This window comes from Anser anser, assembly GCF_964211835.1.
Source record: "Anser anser genome assembly, chromosome: 1".
Classification (NCBI taxonomy): Eukaryota; Metazoa; Chordata; class Aves; order Anseriformes; family Anatidae; genus Anser; species Anser anser.
Genome location: NC_139720.1, coordinates 188,573,839 through 188,594,430, shown reverse-complemented (window position 1 = coordinate 188,594,430; position 20,592 = coordinate 188,573,839). Strand labels below are relative to the sequence as shown.

The 20,592-nt window shown below is 42.6% G+C and overlaps 1 protein-coding gene across 13 annotated transcripts in view; it reads right to left on the bottom strand.

Moving 5' to 3' along the window:
- Window positions 1–234: 234 nt before the first annotated feature.
- The window catches only part of STARD13 (StAR related lipid transfer domain containing 13), a 298,210-nt gene continuing 277,852 nt past the window's right edge, over window positions 235–20,592 (bottom strand). For all 13 annotated transcript variants that reach the window (XM_083848250.1, XM_083848248.1, XM_083848243.1 and 10 more), the window contains 7 exons: window positions 15,890–16,088; window positions 12,599–12,806; window positions 11,622–11,736; window positions 10,621–10,842; window positions 8,288–8,505; window positions 3,538–3,714; window positions 235–3,159 (listed from right to left, as the gene is read on the bottom strand). In XM_083848250.1, the coding sequence (XP_083704376.1) occupies window positions 3,042–3,159; window positions 3,538–3,714; window positions 8,288–8,505; window positions 10,621–10,842; window positions 11,622–11,736; window positions 12,599–12,806; window positions 15,890–16,088 (1,257 nt within the window). In that variant the 3' untranslated portion in view covers window positions 235–3,041. The remainder of the gene's footprint in view (window positions 3,160–3,537; window positions 3,715–8,287; window positions 8,506–10,620; window positions 10,843–11,621; window positions 11,737–12,598; window positions 12,807–15,889; window positions 16,089–20,592) is intronic.

The window sequence follows — 20,592 nt, the reverse complement described above, 5'->3', positions numbered from 1 at the left end:
GGAAAATACTTTCCCCTTACATATCTTTGCCGTGAAGTTCTGGTATACTTAGGGACAAGATAGGATAATCATAATAGATAACAATATCATTTTGAGCCTGAAACAGTTATTGAAGTCTCATATCAGATCAGCTTAGTGTACAGCAGGTTGTAATAAAGAAAGGAACAGCTTAAGTGTACCATGCTTCCGTCCTTAGCCAATGGATGAAATAAACACGTAAAGGAAATTTGATTCTTTAGTGTATGCAAATTTATTCAACTCTGCAATTATTTATTTACAACTAATGACTGATACCAACAGATGAGGTAAAAATATGAGGTATTGATATGAATATAACATTTAAAAATGTAATCATCGTAATGTATTCTCAATGGCAACATAATAAAAAATACTGTGGTAGCTGAATGGTAGACATGGCATAATGCGCATTTTAATGAAAACGTATTTCATTGATACATGGCTTAGAGATGCTGGAAGCACATGACAGAGCTTTTGCAATGGTAGGAGGACAAACCTACCTTGCTAATGGTAGCAGGTGGCAGAGGGGCCCTTCCAGCTGAGTTTTCAGACAGGGTAAAACCACTGTCCGGGTTTTCCCTTCATTTCCTTACGGAATTGCTTAGTGTCAGACAATTGCCATTCCCAATGCCAGAGAATCTGTGTCCATTAATACTGAGGCACTATTGTATTAATTTATGCAAACTAATGTAGCAGCAGTGCTCTAATTGCTCCTGTTTTGGAAAACAGCCATCATGAAGCCTGCTGCCACGGCTACAAGCATTACTGGGAAGAGGTGCCACATCTTGGGATCGCGGTTCTGATGGCAGCAGGGGACTGGCCTTGCCCCGGCACCTTGAGAGCCACTGTTCACTCCCAGGAAGGTGAGATATGGGCAGTGGTGGTGGACTGCCACCTGGGGAGCACCCGGACCTCATTATGGGCACGTAGGGTGAGAGCACTCTCTCTTAATACTTTAAACCCCCCGATGGTTGTATGTTGCATCTAATGTTGACCATAAACTCAAGGCAGGAGCTCACAGCCAACCTGCCTCCCCGATCCTATGAGTCGCACAATGAAACATGGGTGAGAGAAAGATAAGAGCAGCTCACAGGGGGGAAGATGACTTTTTCAGGGTCTTGCTGCTCTATGGTGGCACCGTGCTGGGTCACCCTTCCCCTGTCTACCCCAAGCTCCTGCAGGCTCACTTCCTCAGATGGTGGGGTCTCCCCCCACCAGCACAGCCCTTATGCATGTGCACGATGGTGCGTGGGGCCGTGCTTTAGCAGCAATTGTCTACCCACAGCCCCTCTTCTTGGGGCAGATTTAAAGCACTGGCAGAGCCACTGCACAGGAAGACTTCACCATTTACTGGATCAGGGCGCAAGACTGTAGCTTCATGTAGGAAATGTCTCCCATGTTTAATTGGCCACATACTAACTCAGTGGCTTTTGTTGGAAGGACTGAGCTAAAACACTGGCTATGAATGACTTGGCTGGTTTATGCAGCAATAAATAAAGTCAAAGTGAACACATGCGATTAATGAAGAACAGTATCAACAGGCTTGTACATTCTTATTGAATCGTAGGTGTAATATCACTTTTGGTCTTAGGTTAGTTAAAAAAAAAGAGAACCCTGCCTCAATGGTAACATTAACAAATCCTTATTATTACTTTTAAAGCATTCTTCCATTAGCAAAATAATAGGTCCCTGAAAATGAAATGATATAACAGGCTTAAATGGCTCCTATTCCTCATAGTCAGGGCTGATCCTGCTCCGACCGATGCATACAGAGGCAGGATCTTGCAGATCAGTGCAATATAATACAAAAATGCTTGCTGTTACTATAAAAGCGACCTTCCCAAGCATAACCTGCATTTAATCTTTTAAATCTCTGAGATGTGTTTAAAAGCTTTAAAAAGTTCAGTTATTTTTATAGTATGAGCATTAAAAGGCATGGTATTTATTCATCTGCACATCTTTGTGTCCATTGGATGTGGAAAATCTGCTTTGGAGCTTCTTAATAATTAGCCATCTCTATGGAAGAAGGAAAGAACAAGACAGAAACGCTTACTCAGAGCCTAGACAAAATGCTAAACAAAAGATTTACAGCTTAGTAACTTAGCAGTCTGATTTCAGACACCTCAGTACACATGGCGTTATCTTGTACTTTTTAAGAAAAAGCAGTTACTTTGAACACTGCAAATAGTGAGGTTCTCTAATGGCAGATATACCATTAATTAAGGCAATAGGTAAGTTTTCAGTGATATCTTGTACTAACAGTCACAAGCTTTCTGCAGCTGAATATAAACAGCCTTCAAAATGTCTATCTCAGTTACATTTCCACGTATTTTATTTGGTGAAACGGATCCTCTCCTCATTATTTTTAAACATACAACAACCTCTCTCCTCCTTAGCTCTTTTAATTCTTCCTACATCTATTTCTAGGTACCTTCTCATAGCACACAAACACAAAACAAATTCGAGAAAAGACGTTTCTGTTATCACACGGATTATGTCTGGTAGCCCTGTGATAATAGCAAACACAGCTTATGTAGCAGTGACACACTAAGAAACAAGTGATGGATTCATTTAAGGTCCAACTGATGCAAGTGATTTCCTCTACAAAGCACTGAGTTATATACACAAAATAATTAATTTATACATATACTTATATATAGATATAATATAGATAAATATATACATACTGTACATAATTTATTTACAATTAAAATATGCTTCTCAGAAGCCTTTAAATACCAGAGTTATGTAACACACAAGTAATGGCAATAGTCTGATTTCAAAGTAATAAAGATAAAAGCTCTTTGAGGAAAGATCTACTTCAATAACTGAAATTAATACAGAAGGGATGTGGGAAGTGAAGTCTCCAGAATAAAAGAACTTTCCTATAAAATTCCTTTTTCACCTTTGTACAGACCCAGGTCTGGTCAGACTTCTGTAACCTAAATAAGGTCTTTGCTTTCTGTCTTCCTGTTCTCTGGCCATACCCTGATTTACACGTCCACATTTCCAGGAACACTTCCTCAGATTTTTGTTTCTGGTCCCTCAGCAATCAGAGGCTGAAATGAGTTTCTGATCCTGGCAACTTCTGCTGCACACAGATGTCCAAAGCCTTTGTTGTACCACTCTGGGGAATGTCCTCTGAAGAAATGGAAAGACACAGATATTGAGAAATTCAAATACTCAAGAACTATGCTCCACAGGAATGGGCTTGCCATGCCCCCTACTCGCCGCTGCCTGTGGTGTTGTTGGGGAATTTGAATACTTGTCATTGTAAGCGTACTCTGCAGTGCTCCCTTGCAGTAATCAAACAACCAGATTTTATTTCTATGATCACATTATAATGACAGTAGATGCTGAACACAGAAATGAGCTTGGTGGACACAGAAGACCACAAGAGGACTCCAAAGCAGCAAAGCTATGTTAACCATGCCCTCTGTTCCCAGCACCTCCCCTCTCTGAGCTGGTGGTTTTTGCCCTGTTGAATGGACATTTGCTTTTTGTAGGCAGGATACTTACTTCAGGTCAATCCTGCAGATATGGGTCAGCCTGGCTTTTCCTGAGCCACACGGCTCTATCAGGTACTGAGAGTCCATCACGATGGCTCGTACAGCTCCCATAGGAGGAGCCTCTTCGTGCTCCACGGACATGGCAACCAGCATGCACATTCCCTTTGGCAAATCTGTCCTCCATGTCCTGCAGCAACACATTCAAGATGGAAGTACTTTAGTAAGTAGGCTTTTGGGCACAGAAGCAAGAACCAGAGTTAAAGTTACAGTTTGTTTTTCCACTTGTAAATGGAAAAACTTTGTAAGGCCAAAGAACCATCTCTCGGAAGGCCAATGAGAGACTATTGCCTACAAATACAAGCAGGGAAAAACACAAGAGTGGGAGAAGAGACATATTTAAGTGAAAATACAGTGCTGGCACCAGAACATGGTGTAGATTGGATAAGACCGAGGTGGGCAATTGTCAGAGGTAGGCAGCCACAAAACCTGCACAAGATTTCCATGAGAAACAGAGAGGGTGGGAAACTGAGCAGTTCTCAGAGGCACGTTAACTGACTTTGCCCATGGAGATGTGGCCTGTGATGTCCTAGGTGTCCCTGGAGGAGTTTTGTGTACCAATTTTGTTAGGACTGTTGCTCAAGACAGGCCACAGAAATCTATCAAGCTCAGTTGTTAGATTTCCCTCCTGGAAATGTATTAATTTTAATGGTGGGTACCGTAATTCTGATGAGAAATGCTCAGAGGTTAGGATACTTTGGTACAGGAGTAGGCAAATCAACCCCCCAAATGCCCACCTGCTGAGATGACTCAGGGAGAGATCGTGCAATCAGTGCTATTTACATTATTTTCCTGATAGGCGACATCCACCTGATTCTGCTGCTCCCCACCAAGCTGGGAATCCGAGCCTGATGTGGAACAGCCGCTCACTGACATTGCTGCTGGCTCCAGGTGGAGAAATTTTGCTTCTCCTCACCAGGATTTTGTAACCGTCATGTGTTAGAGGGCATGACACAGCCTTTTGCCTTCTGCAGACGGACAGGCAATCGCTCTGCCCATACATCCAACCTGCTAAATGTTAATCCACTCTGATTCCAAACAAATTTAATTACTGCAGGACTGGAAATTCATATGACGTGCAGTGCAGTAGTGGCTGAGATACAGCACTGCTCCAGCAATGTTATGGGCATTTGGGTAGGAAATAGCCCATTTTCTTAAGTTTTGGGAAGGCCATAAAGTGAGCACAAGCCATCCAGCAAGGGCTGAAATGTTGCATTGCACCCATGCAGACTGTTACAGAGCAGCAAATTCAGTTTAGCACAGCAGAAATCCTCACTGCTACCAACACTGTCTCCTAAAACTCCTAGGACATGTTTCGAGGCATCTAAATTTAATGACGTGCATTTATTTAATCAATGACGCTAACGTGCAATACTCTTGGTGATGATAAGTATAAAGGCAGCACATTTTAGCAGGATGTTCAGCTGCTAATATCCACTGATGCACAGCAGCTGAGCAAAGTCTCCCGAGGTGGCTGGTGACAATTACATGGTTGTCATTTGCCTCTACACACTCTGAGCAGCACCGGCAATATATTCTTAACATGGCTAATTTTTTGATCTAGCCAAAGGCTGAAATTTCATGTTAACTTGCTTAGGAATGACAGTGAAGTTGACGCTTCCTTTCCTTAGGTAGGCTTTGGTTTGCTATCAAGCAAACATCTGAACCAAAATCCTCGCCAACTACCCCATAGAGGGATGGATCACCCAGGCACCTACAAAGGCACCATCCATTTGCTTCCCTCCTCTTCACTGTTACTCCAAAAAGAGACATCTCGTTGGAAAGCTTCTCCTTTCCAATGCCACACAGCAAGAACCAACATGCTTTTGCAGGCCCTGAAAAAATAGTGTTTTTCTACCTCTTCTTCCAGGATCTGTGCTGTATGCTCTCTTCCATTATAGAAGGAAAGGGGCATTTTCTGGCGCACAGAACCACATTTTCTTTCACCAACATTACACAACTATTGAGGAAATTTTACACAGGAAAAAGTGCTATTACTGTGAAATTTCATGAACATGTCACCACATTTGTCAGCCAATTATAGGTAGTTGTTTCCTGATTACCAGTGTGTTTCTTTCCTCAAGCAGTCAGGTTTTGGGCTGGCCTGTTAAGATGTATTTTTATTTTGAGCACTGTCACTTGTTTCATTTTTTCCCTCTCCCAAGTTTCTAGCCTCTCTGACAGACTGTACAGATGTTTTTCACAGGTTCAGGAGATCTAGACTTTAATGCTTAACATTTTTTCTTGTTCTGTTAGCATTCTCTACATTTTCTGGTGCCTCACATCTTACCTGTCTGCCTGGGATCTCACAAGACAGTTTATATTCTTTTCCCATGCTGTGGGAAGAAATAAGAAATTTCCACTGTACTGCATGATGTGCATCACCTTGCTACAGGCTGTCTGAGATAGGGATTATGGCACCTTGGGAAGCAGGTAAGCTGCTTTTAAAGACTGATGAAGTTTGGACTTCAGCAGATGCTTTACCATTCTTCATTTTTTATATGAAATTGAGCTGTTATTCAAGAAAATGCAGGAAGAGACTGACTTCAGAAGGTTTTGCATGTGTATGTGCATTAATAAAAATGATGAGCTGTCTTAGGAGATGCAGCACATGGAGAGACATCTCCAGTGAGATGCTGAGCCACTGCCTGCACCGTGCTTAGCTGTGACCGCATTATTTTGGTAACTACATGACACTTAGTTGCATCATTTCTGAAGTAGAAAACTATGTGAGATTTCAGAAGACTTCCTACTCTTGGTTATATGGTTTTAGGCTGGTTGCTGTACTTCTCTATAAATATCTTACGGTAATAAAAATGGGTACACCTCACACACACACGTGCTGTAATGCTTAACTAACACTAAACACCTGAGGAATCTTTAATGAAAAGTGATGTACGTGCAGGGCAGCTGAGAGCTGCTTCAGATCCCAGGCATATGAAACACTGGCCCTATACTTTTACCCTTATGGTCTTCTCAAGGGAGCCCAATCCCCTCATTATGACTGGTGAATTAAAACCCAAAGGTCTACATTTTTATCTTTTCACAACCACCAGTTTGACTGGGAAGGGGGAAAATGGCAGTCTTTTAAAATATATGTATTCATGTCCCCAGAGGTGAATTATAATTTCACTGTTCGCTTCCCACCAATCATAACGTATCAAATTGACTGCGATATCACTGGCTAACCTTGTTCTAGACATAATGATACAAATCAAAAGAGATAAACAACAGAAACTCTCAGATCTGCCTGACGGCTGTTTCCAGCCCTTAAAAACCCACCAGGATTCTGTTTTGTGATATATATTTCAGTCCTTGGGGGTCATTCTGCCTAGGTTAGTGAACAGAATGAGGACTTGATGGCAAGATTTTCCTTTAACTGATATGACTGCACAGCAGGTCTTTAAAGAACATAAAACACCATGAGACCTAATAGTGAATTAAGTGGCAAATAAGAGGATAGAATTATGGTCATCAAAACCTCCCTGCCGCTCCCAGACAATCTTCTGGGTGCTACACAGAGGGCCAAATTTATCACTTGTATAAATTGATAATATTATTTAAGAAAATTAATTATAAAATTAATTTAGCCCAATATTCTATAGGAAGGCAGAAGAGATAGATTAATGGAAAGACTAGTTTTCACATTGTAAAGACTTATAGAATTTTTTTTCAAAATCTTCATCTAAGAGTTCCAGTAATTCTTCCCTTATTCCAACAATATCTGCATGTCATCATTCTTGAAGAGAACACTGAAGTTCATAAAAGGGATGTACTATTAAAATTATATTTTATTGGGCTCATCTTTTTCCTTCAATCTTTGTTCCCCCTAATGCAATTCTGACTCACTGGACTATTTCCATTGTCAAAACTGCTTAGTATTTGTCTGGCACATCATTTCAGTCAAAGAAAGCAGTGACCAAGAATGGGAACGCACAAAATTATCCTGAAATAAGTAACTGTAGGACTGACCCTGCAAGTGAAATATGTCAGCAGCTCCACAATAGCCCCTAGCAAGCAAAGGGCCAGGATTTCAAAGGCAGGATGTACATAAGAGGAATTTTTTTGGTCTGCTCAGTATGCGCGCATAGACAGAGGCAGAATTGGGTCTGAATTTGGAATATGGATATATTGCAATACATTTCTTTCAGAGATCTCATCCCCTGGAAAAGGCTCAGAACACAAATCTACTACCTCCTTCTGTTCATTTCCACACTATGATTTTTATGGGTTAGCATTTCTTGGTCTACAAAGTCTTCAACCTCAAATCTAAAATAACAACTTACGTAGGGACCATATAAGAACCTCCGCTTAAAAGCATCGCTATCTTCTTCACTAAACCTTTGGCTCTTAAACATCAAACACTCTCCAGAGAACAGCAGAAGCAGGGTAAAAAACAATTGGGTTCTGTTTGCACTGTTTTGACAACAAACAAAGCTAAGAGAACAGCAGCTATTATCAGGCATCTGTTCTAAGGAATAAATGATATTTATGGCCTCAGGAGTATGTGCTGCTCAAATTACATCAGAGAAAAGGTCAGCATGCTCTAGGTGTACAATTTTAATTTCAAATAAATGCTGCTGCCCAGAAGTGGAGTTCTCAAAGCACAATTTACAGATGCTAAGGCTGAGGTGAGGTAAGAACAGATCTTCCTTGTCCTCAGTGCAGGAAGCAAAGATACTGGAGAACTGCCCTTAGCTTACCTTAGAACAACAAAGTCCCGGACAGGATGAGGAGCCATGCTGTTCAAAACGTACTGGTAAACTTCTGTCTGCTTGTCGAGGCTCTCAACCACCTTCCACTGCAAGAAGTCCTCATCCCAGAGGTGCCGTTCTCTCAGCACTCGGTTCAGGACAACTGACGGGGGGGCCTCCACTTCCACTGACGCCTTCCAAAGCCTTAGGGGGTTCCCATCCCCAACCTGCAGTAAAGCAACAGAGCATAAAAACCCCATGATTTATATGCAAACATTCAGCACAGAATAACAGGACAAAATCTTGATATGGGTATCCAACTTGAGTTTAAGATGAAGCTTAAGAGCATGTAAATTTCCCTGCTAATCATCGCTATTATTGCTATTCCTGCTCCTCTTCTGCATGTGAAAATATATGCACACTAGTCCCGGATGGAAAACTGAAGTGATAACAATACTTCTGCTCTCACAGCAATGTATATCTGGACCAGTTCTCATTGTGCTAGCAGAGCTGCTGCATTATCTGTGGGGTGACAGATGCTGTTTCAACCTCAAGCATCTGAAGTGCAATGAATATGTGCGTATAGAACTGAAAACAGATGAAAGGACAGACTGAAACACTAATCTGAAACAAAGCTACCACCTTGGGCAGTGGCTGGGACTGAGGGCCAGCCTGCCTGGCTAATTAGTGGAAGAACGGAACTCGAAGGAGAAGAAAACATGTTGATTCGCTTCTGTGTCAGACACACAGATGTTTCCTCAAAATAGCTGCAAGGGAAGTATTGGGAAAGCACCTTTCAAAGAAGGAACACACAAACTTTTTGCCAGATCTTACTAGCTCATGGCTCCTGTTACACCTCTACAGCATGCAGTAAGGGGAGTGGAAAGTGCTGGGTTATGTGTAAGATGAATACACACGTACATTTCTGCATAATTTTAGGGTCGTTGTCTTTCAGGTGGCAAACAAGTTATCTGGACCTTGCAAGCCTTGCTTTCCTGGCATCTTCACCTATGAATTCTAGCGCTCCAGAACCTCCCAGCACCTCTCACAGACACAGGATTGTGTCTCCAGAAACCCAGCTGCCACTTCTCCTATTTTAAATTATTTTATGTTGTTATAACTCCTCCCCAGGCTGACAGTTCTCCAGTCTTCTTGCCCCAGTCCTAGGCTGCTCCCAGTCCCCTGTACAGTGCTTGTCTCCATGCTTGTGCCACATTCACTCCCTCCCCACTCCCACATCCTACTCCCACCTGAGCCTGCTTCCTCAAACTCCTGCAGTACCTCCCTGGAGGAGTCATGCACAGAAGCTGACTATAAATCAGAATTGTGATTTCTTTGTCCTAACAGAGGAATTGCACTTAACAGGGGTAATGATGCCTCCTGTCCCCTCACCACCCTGATTCCAAACCCCTTCCAGTGCCTTTCACAGAACCACAGGATGGCTGAGGCTGGCAGGGCCCCCTGGAGGCCCCTGGTGCCACCCCTGCCCAAGCAGGGACACCCAGAGCAGGCTGCCCAGGACCACGTCCAGGCGGCTTCTGGAGATCCCCAAGGAGGAGACCCCACAGCCTCTCTGGGCAGCCTGTGCCAGGGCTCCGTCACCCGCCCAGCACAGAAGTGCTGCCTGGGGCTCAGAGGGAGCCTCCTGGGTGCCCGGCTGTGCCCATGGCCTCCTGTCCTGGCACTGGGCACCGCTGAGCAGAGCCTGGCTCCGGCCTCTCTGCACCCTCCCTTCAGGGATTTAGGGACATGGATGAGCTTCTCCTGAGCCTCCTCTTCTCCAGGCTGAGCACTCCTGGACTCCCGCTGCCTGCAGGGACCCTGCAGCACCTTCTGTCTGCAGCCGTCTGGCTTTCCCTGCAGGAGTGACCGGGACTGGAGCAGCTTCAGAAATTTCAGTAAAGGTTGCAGTTATCAAAAATGCACTGGAAACAAGGACAAGAGGATATGCAGCCTGAAAAGGTTTTTTAATACCGTTCTTCTGACTGTGTGCCCTGAACTGCTGGCAAACAGGTGACAGTCAGAAATTGTCTCTTCCAGTCAAAATCTTAACCCAGTAAATGTTATGTGTTAACTCTCAGCCCTCTCTCCGGTTGCATTGTTGGCTGTATCATTTCACCCATTGTTTTTGAGACCTTAGATTGTTTTGTGTGCCTTGTCCTCTTATCTCCCATTTGGATCACTATTACATTACATTTTTAACAGGTTTTAGTGGCCTTTTAAAAAATCATCTGCGTCAGCAGACAGAAGGGTTTGGTCATGCGACAAGTCAGTGGGTCCCATAGGTTGGGTGTATTTCACTTTTGTTTGTTTACTGCCTCTTCTGTGTCTCCACAAATTACCTTTTTGTAGGCAAGTTCTGTGTTCTCCATACTGGAACATGTGACCCATCCCTTGAATTTCTCTTTTGCTTCTTTCTGGAGATTCTGCATGAGACTTTCAAGGTACATCTGGTAGCTCCCTCCTTCCTCATCCACTTGTTTCCCAAGTTCGTCCAGGGTGGGAGAATGCACTTCTGCATCAATGTAGGAGTTTCGGGACTGGGTTACCATCTCGTGCGGGACCTGTACCACAGAAGTGGGAGAAAGCACACAGAGAAAACCTCCTGCTGAGAACTTTTCCTTAAAGCAGTGCTTTCTAGGCTGATGGACCACTTAGCATCCAATTGCAATGAGCCTACAATCAGTGAAATGGTCACCTATTTCTGCCTTTTCTTATTACACAAGCTGGGAAATCAAGGCAATATAATGGAACAGTCAATGGGGCAGAATAGCACTCACTACTCAGGCAGAACCACATTAGACTGATCAACTCTATGTCAATACGACTGCGTCACTCGCCTAGAAATGTCACTTTGTGCTCTTGGGGAAGGGAGTTATACGCATTACCTCTCCTACACCTGCAGTGAAAGTAGCTCAAGGAAAGACTGCATCTCCCTGTGTGATTTTCACTTTATTGCGTAACACACAAAAAATGTATCAGCTATTCTTTTTGAAATGGATTAGTTTTAATTGAGGTACTAAAAGCTTTATAATAAAATGAAATGTTAAAACAGCAGATTTTGATTTTAATTAAACTAAAATTTCCTAATCCTGTAATTTGGGTTGAAAACTGCCACAGATAATTACTCTGCATTTTTAATAGTTGCACCTTCAACTGCTAGTAGGGAACAGTCATAAAGAAATGAGATAAATAAATTTTAGATGGAGAAGGTTTACAAATAAGTGAGGCACCATCAACCTCTGTGCTAATAGCAGATAGAAAATGTAAGCATGAACATAAATACTTCAAAGGATGCTGCATTATGTGTCCATGAATAATGCCGTTTGAGTCTCTCACTCACCTCAAAAAGTTTGTTGCATTCCATTATCATGTGAGCAAGTCCCTGAGTAGCTGCCAGGTTTTCACTGAGGTCCTTCTGATCTGGCTTCCCTGTTGCATATTTTTTCTGTATTACTCTGTAATTGAATTCAGTGTCTTAGGTAAAAAGAGCTGAATCTTTTTAATATGAAAGCAAACATAGCTGCAGGATGTTCTTAACACCAGAGTGAAAAGTCTATCTTTAACTTGTGTTTATCACAAAGATTGTTCAGACCATTGGGCCTTTTTTAAAAGAGAAATGTTTATCTAAAATATTACTGCAGCAAAGGTAAAAGCTGGAAAAAATCTCAGAAGGGACATCAAGCTGGGGCTGCTTATGTTTAGCGGGGCCTATGCCCTGCTTAAGCTACACTCATCATGTTACACATCACCTTAACACGGCCTGAAATAAACTCAGTGATACAAGTGGGATCAGGATTTCCTGTTCTACAATCCCACACTTGTCCTGCCTGTGCCTGGTGTTCCCTTAACAAGCATTGCGCTTCGTTTCTGCAAACACCCACTGGCTCTATCAAGGACACGGCTTTACACCTTGTACCATTCACTGAAAAATGACATGTGAAAATCGTGTAAAACACGGTCGGTCCTTGACTTCAACCAGAGCAAAATCAGGCCCTTTTCCTTCTCAGAAGCCAACATTACTTATGCAAAACTCACTAGTGTGTCATTGAAATTTTGCATGAAAAGCCGGCACTTGCATATTCACACTGCACAGACAGAAACACCCTGCTGGGCTTGCGAAAACACCTTCTGTGCCTATGCAAGTGTGCTGCTGGCTCTGCAGTATCAGCTTTCCCCTCTTGCTGAAGCCGTGCCCTGCGTAATGTGTCGTGGAAAGCAGATGCTTTGGAAAATGTTACCCTGTGTGCCTTTAGAACCACTGAAAGCATCCCCTTGTGTTAAGGACATGCCTATTTATAGTGTTAAGAAGAAACTTACCTTGGAGAGCTTTCTTTCTTCACTATGTTGAGATGGAAGAGGGAAGGGGCCAGACAAACAGCTATGTTCATAGGAGTCATCTGATTCTCCTCCACGGAGGTGACGTCGCTCAGGAAGCACAGCAGGGTCTGCAAAACCTCCCGGTTCTCATCTGACATCAGCATGATGGCAGCCTGCACCGCCTGCAGCCTCTGCTCCTTGGGGACGTCTGTGGAAAAGCAAGTGACGTCCAGCGGGGTTAATTGTAAGATCAGACATGGAGACTGGAAGACAACTGGTTAACTGTGTTGACTCTAACACCGAGATAACTGTGTTAACTCTATCCTGTTAACAAGAATTCACACTTTGGGAATGGCTTTCTGAAGAGGCAGACGACAGGGGATGAAGGGGCGAAGACCAGCTGGTTGCTGGAAGGCTGTGATGTCTGCTCTTCCATCACGCACAGCTTGCCTAGCCAGCTGATGACATTCCTCTGTTCGTCTGAAAAGGTGTTTCCCAAGAAAGAGTCTGAACTTTGTTTAAAGTTTGTGAAAGGAGCACCCAGTACTCCTATCTTTAATTGTTATTTTTCAGGATTATTTTGTCCCTTGGGAAGACAGTTCAAAAGCCTTAGAGAAGCTTCAGAAAAATACTTACACTTGTGTCCTAAGCTGTAAGACACTTTCATGAAAGCAGTAATGGATATGCTTAAATAGCATCTCAGACAGATTCATGTCTAAAACTACCATACATTTTCTCAGTTTGGATTTGGAGCCCTCCTCTGGGTATTACATATACTCAATATAATCAAAGAGAAGAACAACAAAAGCAGAATTACAGTACAGGGAACAGCCAGCTTTTAAGCTCTGCCTGTTAGCCTTGCACAAGCACTTCATTTTAAAAGCTTTTAGACATGGGTGACGAACTGAACACAGTGCAATGTTTGTGATTTTCAAGAAGCGGCGAGGCCAGGTCTTTCTGAGAAGTCAGAGGGGCCTTTGCTAAATCTAAGGAACTTGTCTTCACCCCACATACCCTCCTGGTACTCATCCATCTGTCCTGCTGTGCTGGCAGGTCTCATACATAGAGAAGAAGACTGGCCAACCTTTCAAGCCATAGGTTTGTAAACAATAGGCAGCTGAGGGTTTTAGGAAAATGGAGAAAGTTTCATCAATGCTAAGCCACATAGACTATTACACTAATCTTCTCATCCCCACTCCTCTGTTTTACGGGAAATCAAGCCATTTGGGGTATATGAAAAAAGTCCTGGATATCTGAAAAAGATGTTCAGTAACTCCCAGAAAATCAGAAATCCCTTGCCAACGAACTAAGAGAGGAAAAATCCTTTCTAACCTCACATTAATAATTTCTTAAACAGGATGAATGGGAAGAAAAAGTCCCAGCTACAGATTTATTTAATTGCAGACATTATGAAATACAATTGGTATCCCAGTAATTTTCAACATTCTTCTGTCAGTACCATCTAAAACAGAAGAACATATTTGTTGTTGTCCAAGTGGAAACAAACACTGCTACTTGTTTTTAATCCAAACATTGTTCTCCAGTGTCTACAAAAGCCCGTTTTTTCCTTTTCCCACCTTGTTCTAAACAGACCCATGATCAAATATTTCTGAATTCCTTTTAAGTACTTGTGCAGTTCAAGAATATATTTCCTAGCCTTTCTTTTTACTCCCCCAAGTGTAAAAGACTTCTTCAGACTTCCCACTGCAAATCCACGTAGGGTTACAGAGTCAGCCCAGGCGCCTTTTTACAGCATTTTTTGTTGGTAGCAATGTTGCACTGTTCAGCCTCTTGGCTGTTGTGAATCCTAATGGCAGGCTCCTGACTCAGAAATGGGGATTCCTTCTGGCTAGAGACCTAATAACACTGATGGCACTGAGATCTGCCGTATTTCTGCATCTCTCCTATGCCAAGATAGGACCCCCAATTTGCATAACAAAATAGTTTAAAGGCAGTTTGTTTCCAAGGATGTGTAGAACATGTCCTTCTAGCCGATAATCTTCTCCTTGGCCACTTCACTGATGGAAGCAATTGTGATTGCCATTTTGTGAACACCAACATTTTCTGTTGCTTTTCTGAAAAAGCTCACTGATGTATGTGCAGGCAGACATGTCCTGCAACCTGTGAGCAGGAAAGAAGAGGGCGAAATGATGCTCCAGGATTGGGCACCAACTGTTTCAGGTCACGTGTGTCCCAAAGACATTCCATATGACAAAATCCACTAAATTTATTTGCAGTGCTCTCTCACACATGCAGGATCACAGCACTTCTCTACCAGCTTGAAGACACCGTGGTGTTAAATTCGTTAGTGACTACGCACCACAGACAGCTCTGACAGTAAAGGGAAGCACAGAAGTTACTTAGATACTTTAGCTTGGGACTACACAGTGTTTAAAATGTCTTTCTATTGTTACACCAGCTGAAACATCTGCAAATGTGTAGACATACTTCTCTTTAGCACTTCAAATTATTTGGCTTAGGTTGGCTGGGTACGCCTGTGTGTATCTCCCAGAGTAATGACTGATAGGCCTTCATAATGGACATTCTCAGGAAATCTCTAATTCCTTTGGCTTTTCAGTGTTTTCCTCATTGTTTACTTCTCAGTTTGGACAAGAGATACACAGTCGTTTCCTGATTTACATGGATTCTCACCATTCTGATGCATTTGAGTCTCAGGTTTTGCTGAAGACTGCTTATGCTGAGATGAGAAGAAGAAATCCTTGGCTTTTTCATTTCTCTATGATATCTTTACATAAAAGCTGAGGATGTAAATGAAGGTAGCTTGTTGCTTCCATGTACATTTTATAGACTATAATGAAAAGGCAAATAATCAAGTCACAGCAATGAAGAGAACTGCACAGCTGCATGTTCTCATGGTCAAGTACCACTTCTTGCTGGAAAGACTCACTTGTATTGAGAGGTCTATATGAAATGGGCCCACAATTTAAAGAAGCGTGACAAAAATGGGAGTCTGTTCACACTTTTTATATCCATGGCCTGTCTGTCCTTTTGGCATCTTTCTGATTGTAAGGTTGATATTTTCAAAGCTTCTTAAGATTTGAATGCTGTCTTTGCATTAAAGTTCCTAGTATTTTGATGCTGAAGCCTTTAGGCAGTTCTAAAAATCTCTCAGCTAAAGATGTGGAGCACAGAGATGTTCTTTTATACATCTTGGAGGTGAGCAGAAAGGATCTCACTCAGTGTTAACACATCAAAATTATTTACAATTTATGATTATATAATTTATAATAACTTTGAGTTGTTTGTAGTAATAAAAATACTGCAACTCACATTGGTAGATGTGTAGAAAAGTCTCTCCCAGTTTACTTGTGAGGAGAGGTTCTGGCAAGTCCCGGAAAAATTGCTTTACCATGTCTGCCACATCATATGCTGACTGGTCTTCATAGCTGACATTTTCTGGGGAGCTCTCATTCATCTGACGCAGGGCCTGGATTCGGGATTTCACTCCAGATTTTCGAAACAGACCCACCTAGAAAGGTGCCACGTGGATTTGGGTAAAAATACAATGTTACTTAAAATATATAAATACAAAAACATTTTACAGGAGGTTTTGATTATGACCAAAGCTATGTTTGTTTATTTTACTTCTAGGCAAGGGCAAGAGGAACTCATGCAAATGTCACAGTCGTGACTTGCCTACAGTCTTATATACAACTGATGGTGGGACAGTAAGAGTTAATCATGCTGCAACTCTTCATCAGATGGTAGACAAAGAGTTCAGAGTGCATGTGGTTACTACGCTGCTGCTTGAACAGTATAAGCAAGATGCTTAGTTGATATAAATCAGTGTGGCTTGCTTGGCTTCGGTGACTGTCTGCTGATTTACTCCAGCTGAGAATCTGGTTCCTCATGTTTATTTGGGTATATATTTTGAAGACTAACAAGAAAATATTATGCTCGGCTAAGTAATAAATGCTGTGGCAAAAGATTAGTACGTCCTGGTAGAGCTTTCAAATCAAGACCAAATCTATTTTTTCCCCTTCCTGCTCTCTGCTTCCCCCAGATTCCACTGTAAACCCCAGTTTGAAAGCAGAGGCCGCAGAGGGATTATTTGTGCAGTGTCACTAAGATACTTTTTTATCTTGTTTGCTTTCAATTCTAGAGGAAGTGGTAATTCTTAAAATGAGGCCTGTGAGTGCCTTCACAGCACTGCTGCCCTGCCACAGAAGTTCTCACAAATGGAATTCCCCTGGGGTGAATTCCTGAGCCTAAACCACATTACTTATTCCCAAGTGAGTTTCCAGGCTTTCATTTGGGAAACGTTAGCACTGTTTGCCCACAGTTTTGCAGGGGAAAAGGTGAACTATTAAGAAAGATCTATAAAAAGGCACATTTCTGATTTGGACTTTAGTTCCTCCGTGTCCACTGTCTTGCTCTTCAGCCTTCTGCACACCAAGAAAAAAGTGTAAAGGCAAGGAAATATGCCCTTCATCCTGAGCTACCTCTCTAGAACATTACGGTTGTAAGATATTTAGGACTTCTGTTAACTCATACATTAGTAACAGAGATGACATGAATCACACACTATGCAGCTCCATGAGGGAATGTATTTGTCTATACAGAGATGAGCTCTTATGCCAAACTGCAAGCAGTGGCAGTGAGCTGCTTCTCTTCTATGACTTCTTATTTGTGACTGCAGTGTTGCTTGTGATCTAAATTTATATTTAGGAATTACAGAAGTGGAGTTTGCCCTTTGTACATGCTGGCATATTGTATTTCTCTTTACAGGTGAAGCTCTCCTTAGTTTTGACAAAAGAATACAAGAAATACAAGAAAAACATCTGTCTCTTTTCATTTATCCCTTTCCTTTCTTCCTTTTAAATTCTTTTTCCTCTTAGAAATGTGTGCTGAAGACACAGAAGGACACATGCTAATTCTATCCAAATAATGCAGTTTTGGTATGTGGTAGATAAATGGTGAGAGCAAAAGCTCAGTTCACTGATTTTGATGGAAAGAGTCCTTGCTGGTATAAAGAATCTTTTAAAAACTTCCAGCTAAGTCTGATGTGAGAGGTCAGACATCAGATCTCACCAGCACAATCTCCTGCTCTCCTGCTGCACATCGTTTTGCTACTCTCAATCTCTGTTTTGTTTAATGATATTTATCTGAACTCTTTTTTTTTTTTTTTGGTGTGGGGTGGAGATTCACAATTAATTAGTTTTTCGCTTGATAGAAAGAGATGTTTTAGCTCTGTTCTCTGATATTACAGATTCATTCTCTAAATAAAATGGGACTATAAATCCAGTGATTTTTCAGAGATTAGTTTGGCCCATCTCTTTATTATCCTCATGCTGTGGATCATCTACCCTGCAAGCAGCCATATGATGCATAACAGAAATAAAGATGCGGTTGACAAAGGCAAAGCAGTTTCTATTTCAGAAGCTGAAACTGAATAATATATTCCACAAATAAAGGTGAAGCTCTTCACATCTCAGACATTTCAGTGCCAGGACCCAGACTTTATAATGATTTAAAGCAACCTCAACTTTACTTAGTGCAGAAGCTCTGATGCCTCTTCAGGACTCAAGACTGCCTTCTGCAGGACACACATATACAAGATGGTGGGAAGACTAGATGCTGCTTAGACCTCTGGCCAGGCATTAGGAGACTTTGAATTAAATGGGAACAAAGGGAGTGACTGTAAAGCAGAGAAGGTGAATTGCCTGGAGCTTTTTGGCCTAGAAAGGTTTTTGGTGGAAAGATATTTTAAATTATTCTGATCTGTATTCTTCCTTCTTCACTTTCTGTTCAGTATTTTCCCAATTCCACCCTGAGGTGAAACTCAAGCTGAGCTGAAATGACCCTTCACGTACCTCTGATGCTTCCCAGCAACTAAGCCCTCCTTCTTGGCACAGATACTTGCTTGAGACTGCCCACGGACACTCCTTTTGACTGTCTCAGATCTTGTATGAGCTTTTTCCCTTCTCTTTGGTTTTACTCTCCCTTTTACTTTCTTCCCCATTTACTTCTCCTCTCTTTACTCTTTCTTCCTATTGCTCTGCTACTTTTCTGACTAGTCCATCTTTACCTCCCCATCTACTTTCCTCATACTTAGGCATTTTTCTCCTCCTCCAGCTCCATCACATCAGTGATTCCAGGCTTGCAGCATAACTTTTCTTCTTACTCTGGGTTTCCCAGCTCACACCCAGATTACCCCAGCGATTACCAGGAATGTTAACTACAGAATATATTTTTTTCTAATTGTCTCTATGCATCTTCCACTTCCAACCCCTATTAATACATTTTCAACAAGTTATTCCTCCCACCCCTTGATTTCCACACTACATTACAGTTAGTACAAACTCATCTCACCTCACTTTCAACATCCAGGGAATTAGCTGTCAAGGTCTGACCGCTGCAAGGTCTCTGTACAGTCAACAGGGAGAAATGATAAGAAGGGCCTATGTCTTCCCCCGGCTGTAAAAGGAAACAGCTGTGCTTCACAGCTGCTAGACGTTTATTTTTCTGACCTCCATTTTGGGGAACAAGACTGTCACCCAACATCACATGGCACATACAGAACAATCGAGTGATCAGAAGCAGCCAGCATGTGTTTACAAAAGGCAGGTCCTGCCTGACTAACCTGATCTTCTGTGACAAGATGATCTGCCTAGTAGATGAGGGAAGGCCATGGATGTTGTTTCCCTTGATTTTAGTAAAGCGTTTGATGACATTTCCCACAGTATTCTCCTGGAGAAATTGGCTGCTCATGGCTTGGACAGGAGTACAGTTTGCTGGGGAAGGACTGGCTGGAAGGCCTGGCTCAGTCACAGTAAATGGAGTTCAATCCAGCTGGTGGCCAGTCACTAGTGGAATTCCTCAGGGCTTGGTATTGAGACCAGTTTTGCTTAACAGTTTTATCAACAATCTGGAATATGGAATTGAGCGCACCCTTAGTAGGTGCAGACAATACCAAGTGAGGTGGGACTGTTGATCTGCTCGAGGGTAGGAAGGCTCTGCAGAGAGATCTGGATAGGCTGCACTGATGGGCCAAGCCCAGTTGCAAGATGTTCAACAAGGCCAAGTGCCAGGATCTGTGCTTGGGTCATAACAACCCCACGCAGCAGTGTAGGCTCGGGGAAGAGTGGCTGGGAAGTTGTCTGGCAGAAAAGGACCTGGGAGTGCTGGCCGACAGCCATCTGAACATGAGCCAGCAGTCCGCCCAGGTGGCCAAGAAGGACAGTGTCATCCTGGCCTGCATCAGAACTAGTGTGGCCAGCAGGACTAGGGAAGTAATTGTCCCCTGTATGAGGCACTGGTGAGACCACACCTTGAATATTGTGTTCAGTTTTGGGCCCCTCACTACAAGAACGATATTGACTTGCTTGTGCTGGGAAAAGCAATGAAGCTGGTGAAGGGACTAGAAAACAAGAGTTATGAGGAGCAGCAGAGGGAACTCGGGTTGTTTAGTCTGCAGAAGAGGACGCTGAGGGGAGACTTCATCGCCCTCTACAATTACCTGCTGGGAAGTTGCAGCGAGGAGTGTGTTGATCACTTCTCAAGTGCCAAGTGATAGGATGAGAGCAAATGGCCTCAAGTTGCATGAAGGGAGGTTTAGATTGGATATAGATATCGGAAGAGTTTATTCATTGAGGGAGTAGTCAAGCACTGGAATGGTCTGCCCAGAGAAGTGGTGAAGTCCCTGTTCCTGGGGGTATTTAAGAGATGTGTGGATGTGGCAGTAAGGAACATGGTTTAGTGATGGGACTAAGTAAGTAGGTTGATGGTTGGACTTGATATTGAAGGTCTTTCAATAGCCTGAATAGCAACTAGAATAGGGATCAGAAATTGAAAGATTCAGAACTGATCACTTACACCCTTTCTGTGTGCTCAGAGCTGCGAAAGCAGCAAAGCCTGCAGCATAAAATGCTGCTTGCCCCTTTCGAACTCACAACTATCTAAAACCAGTTATGGAAGCAGTTATATGCTATGATGTTAATAATAATAGGGAACTGAACTCAATGAGCCGGGGG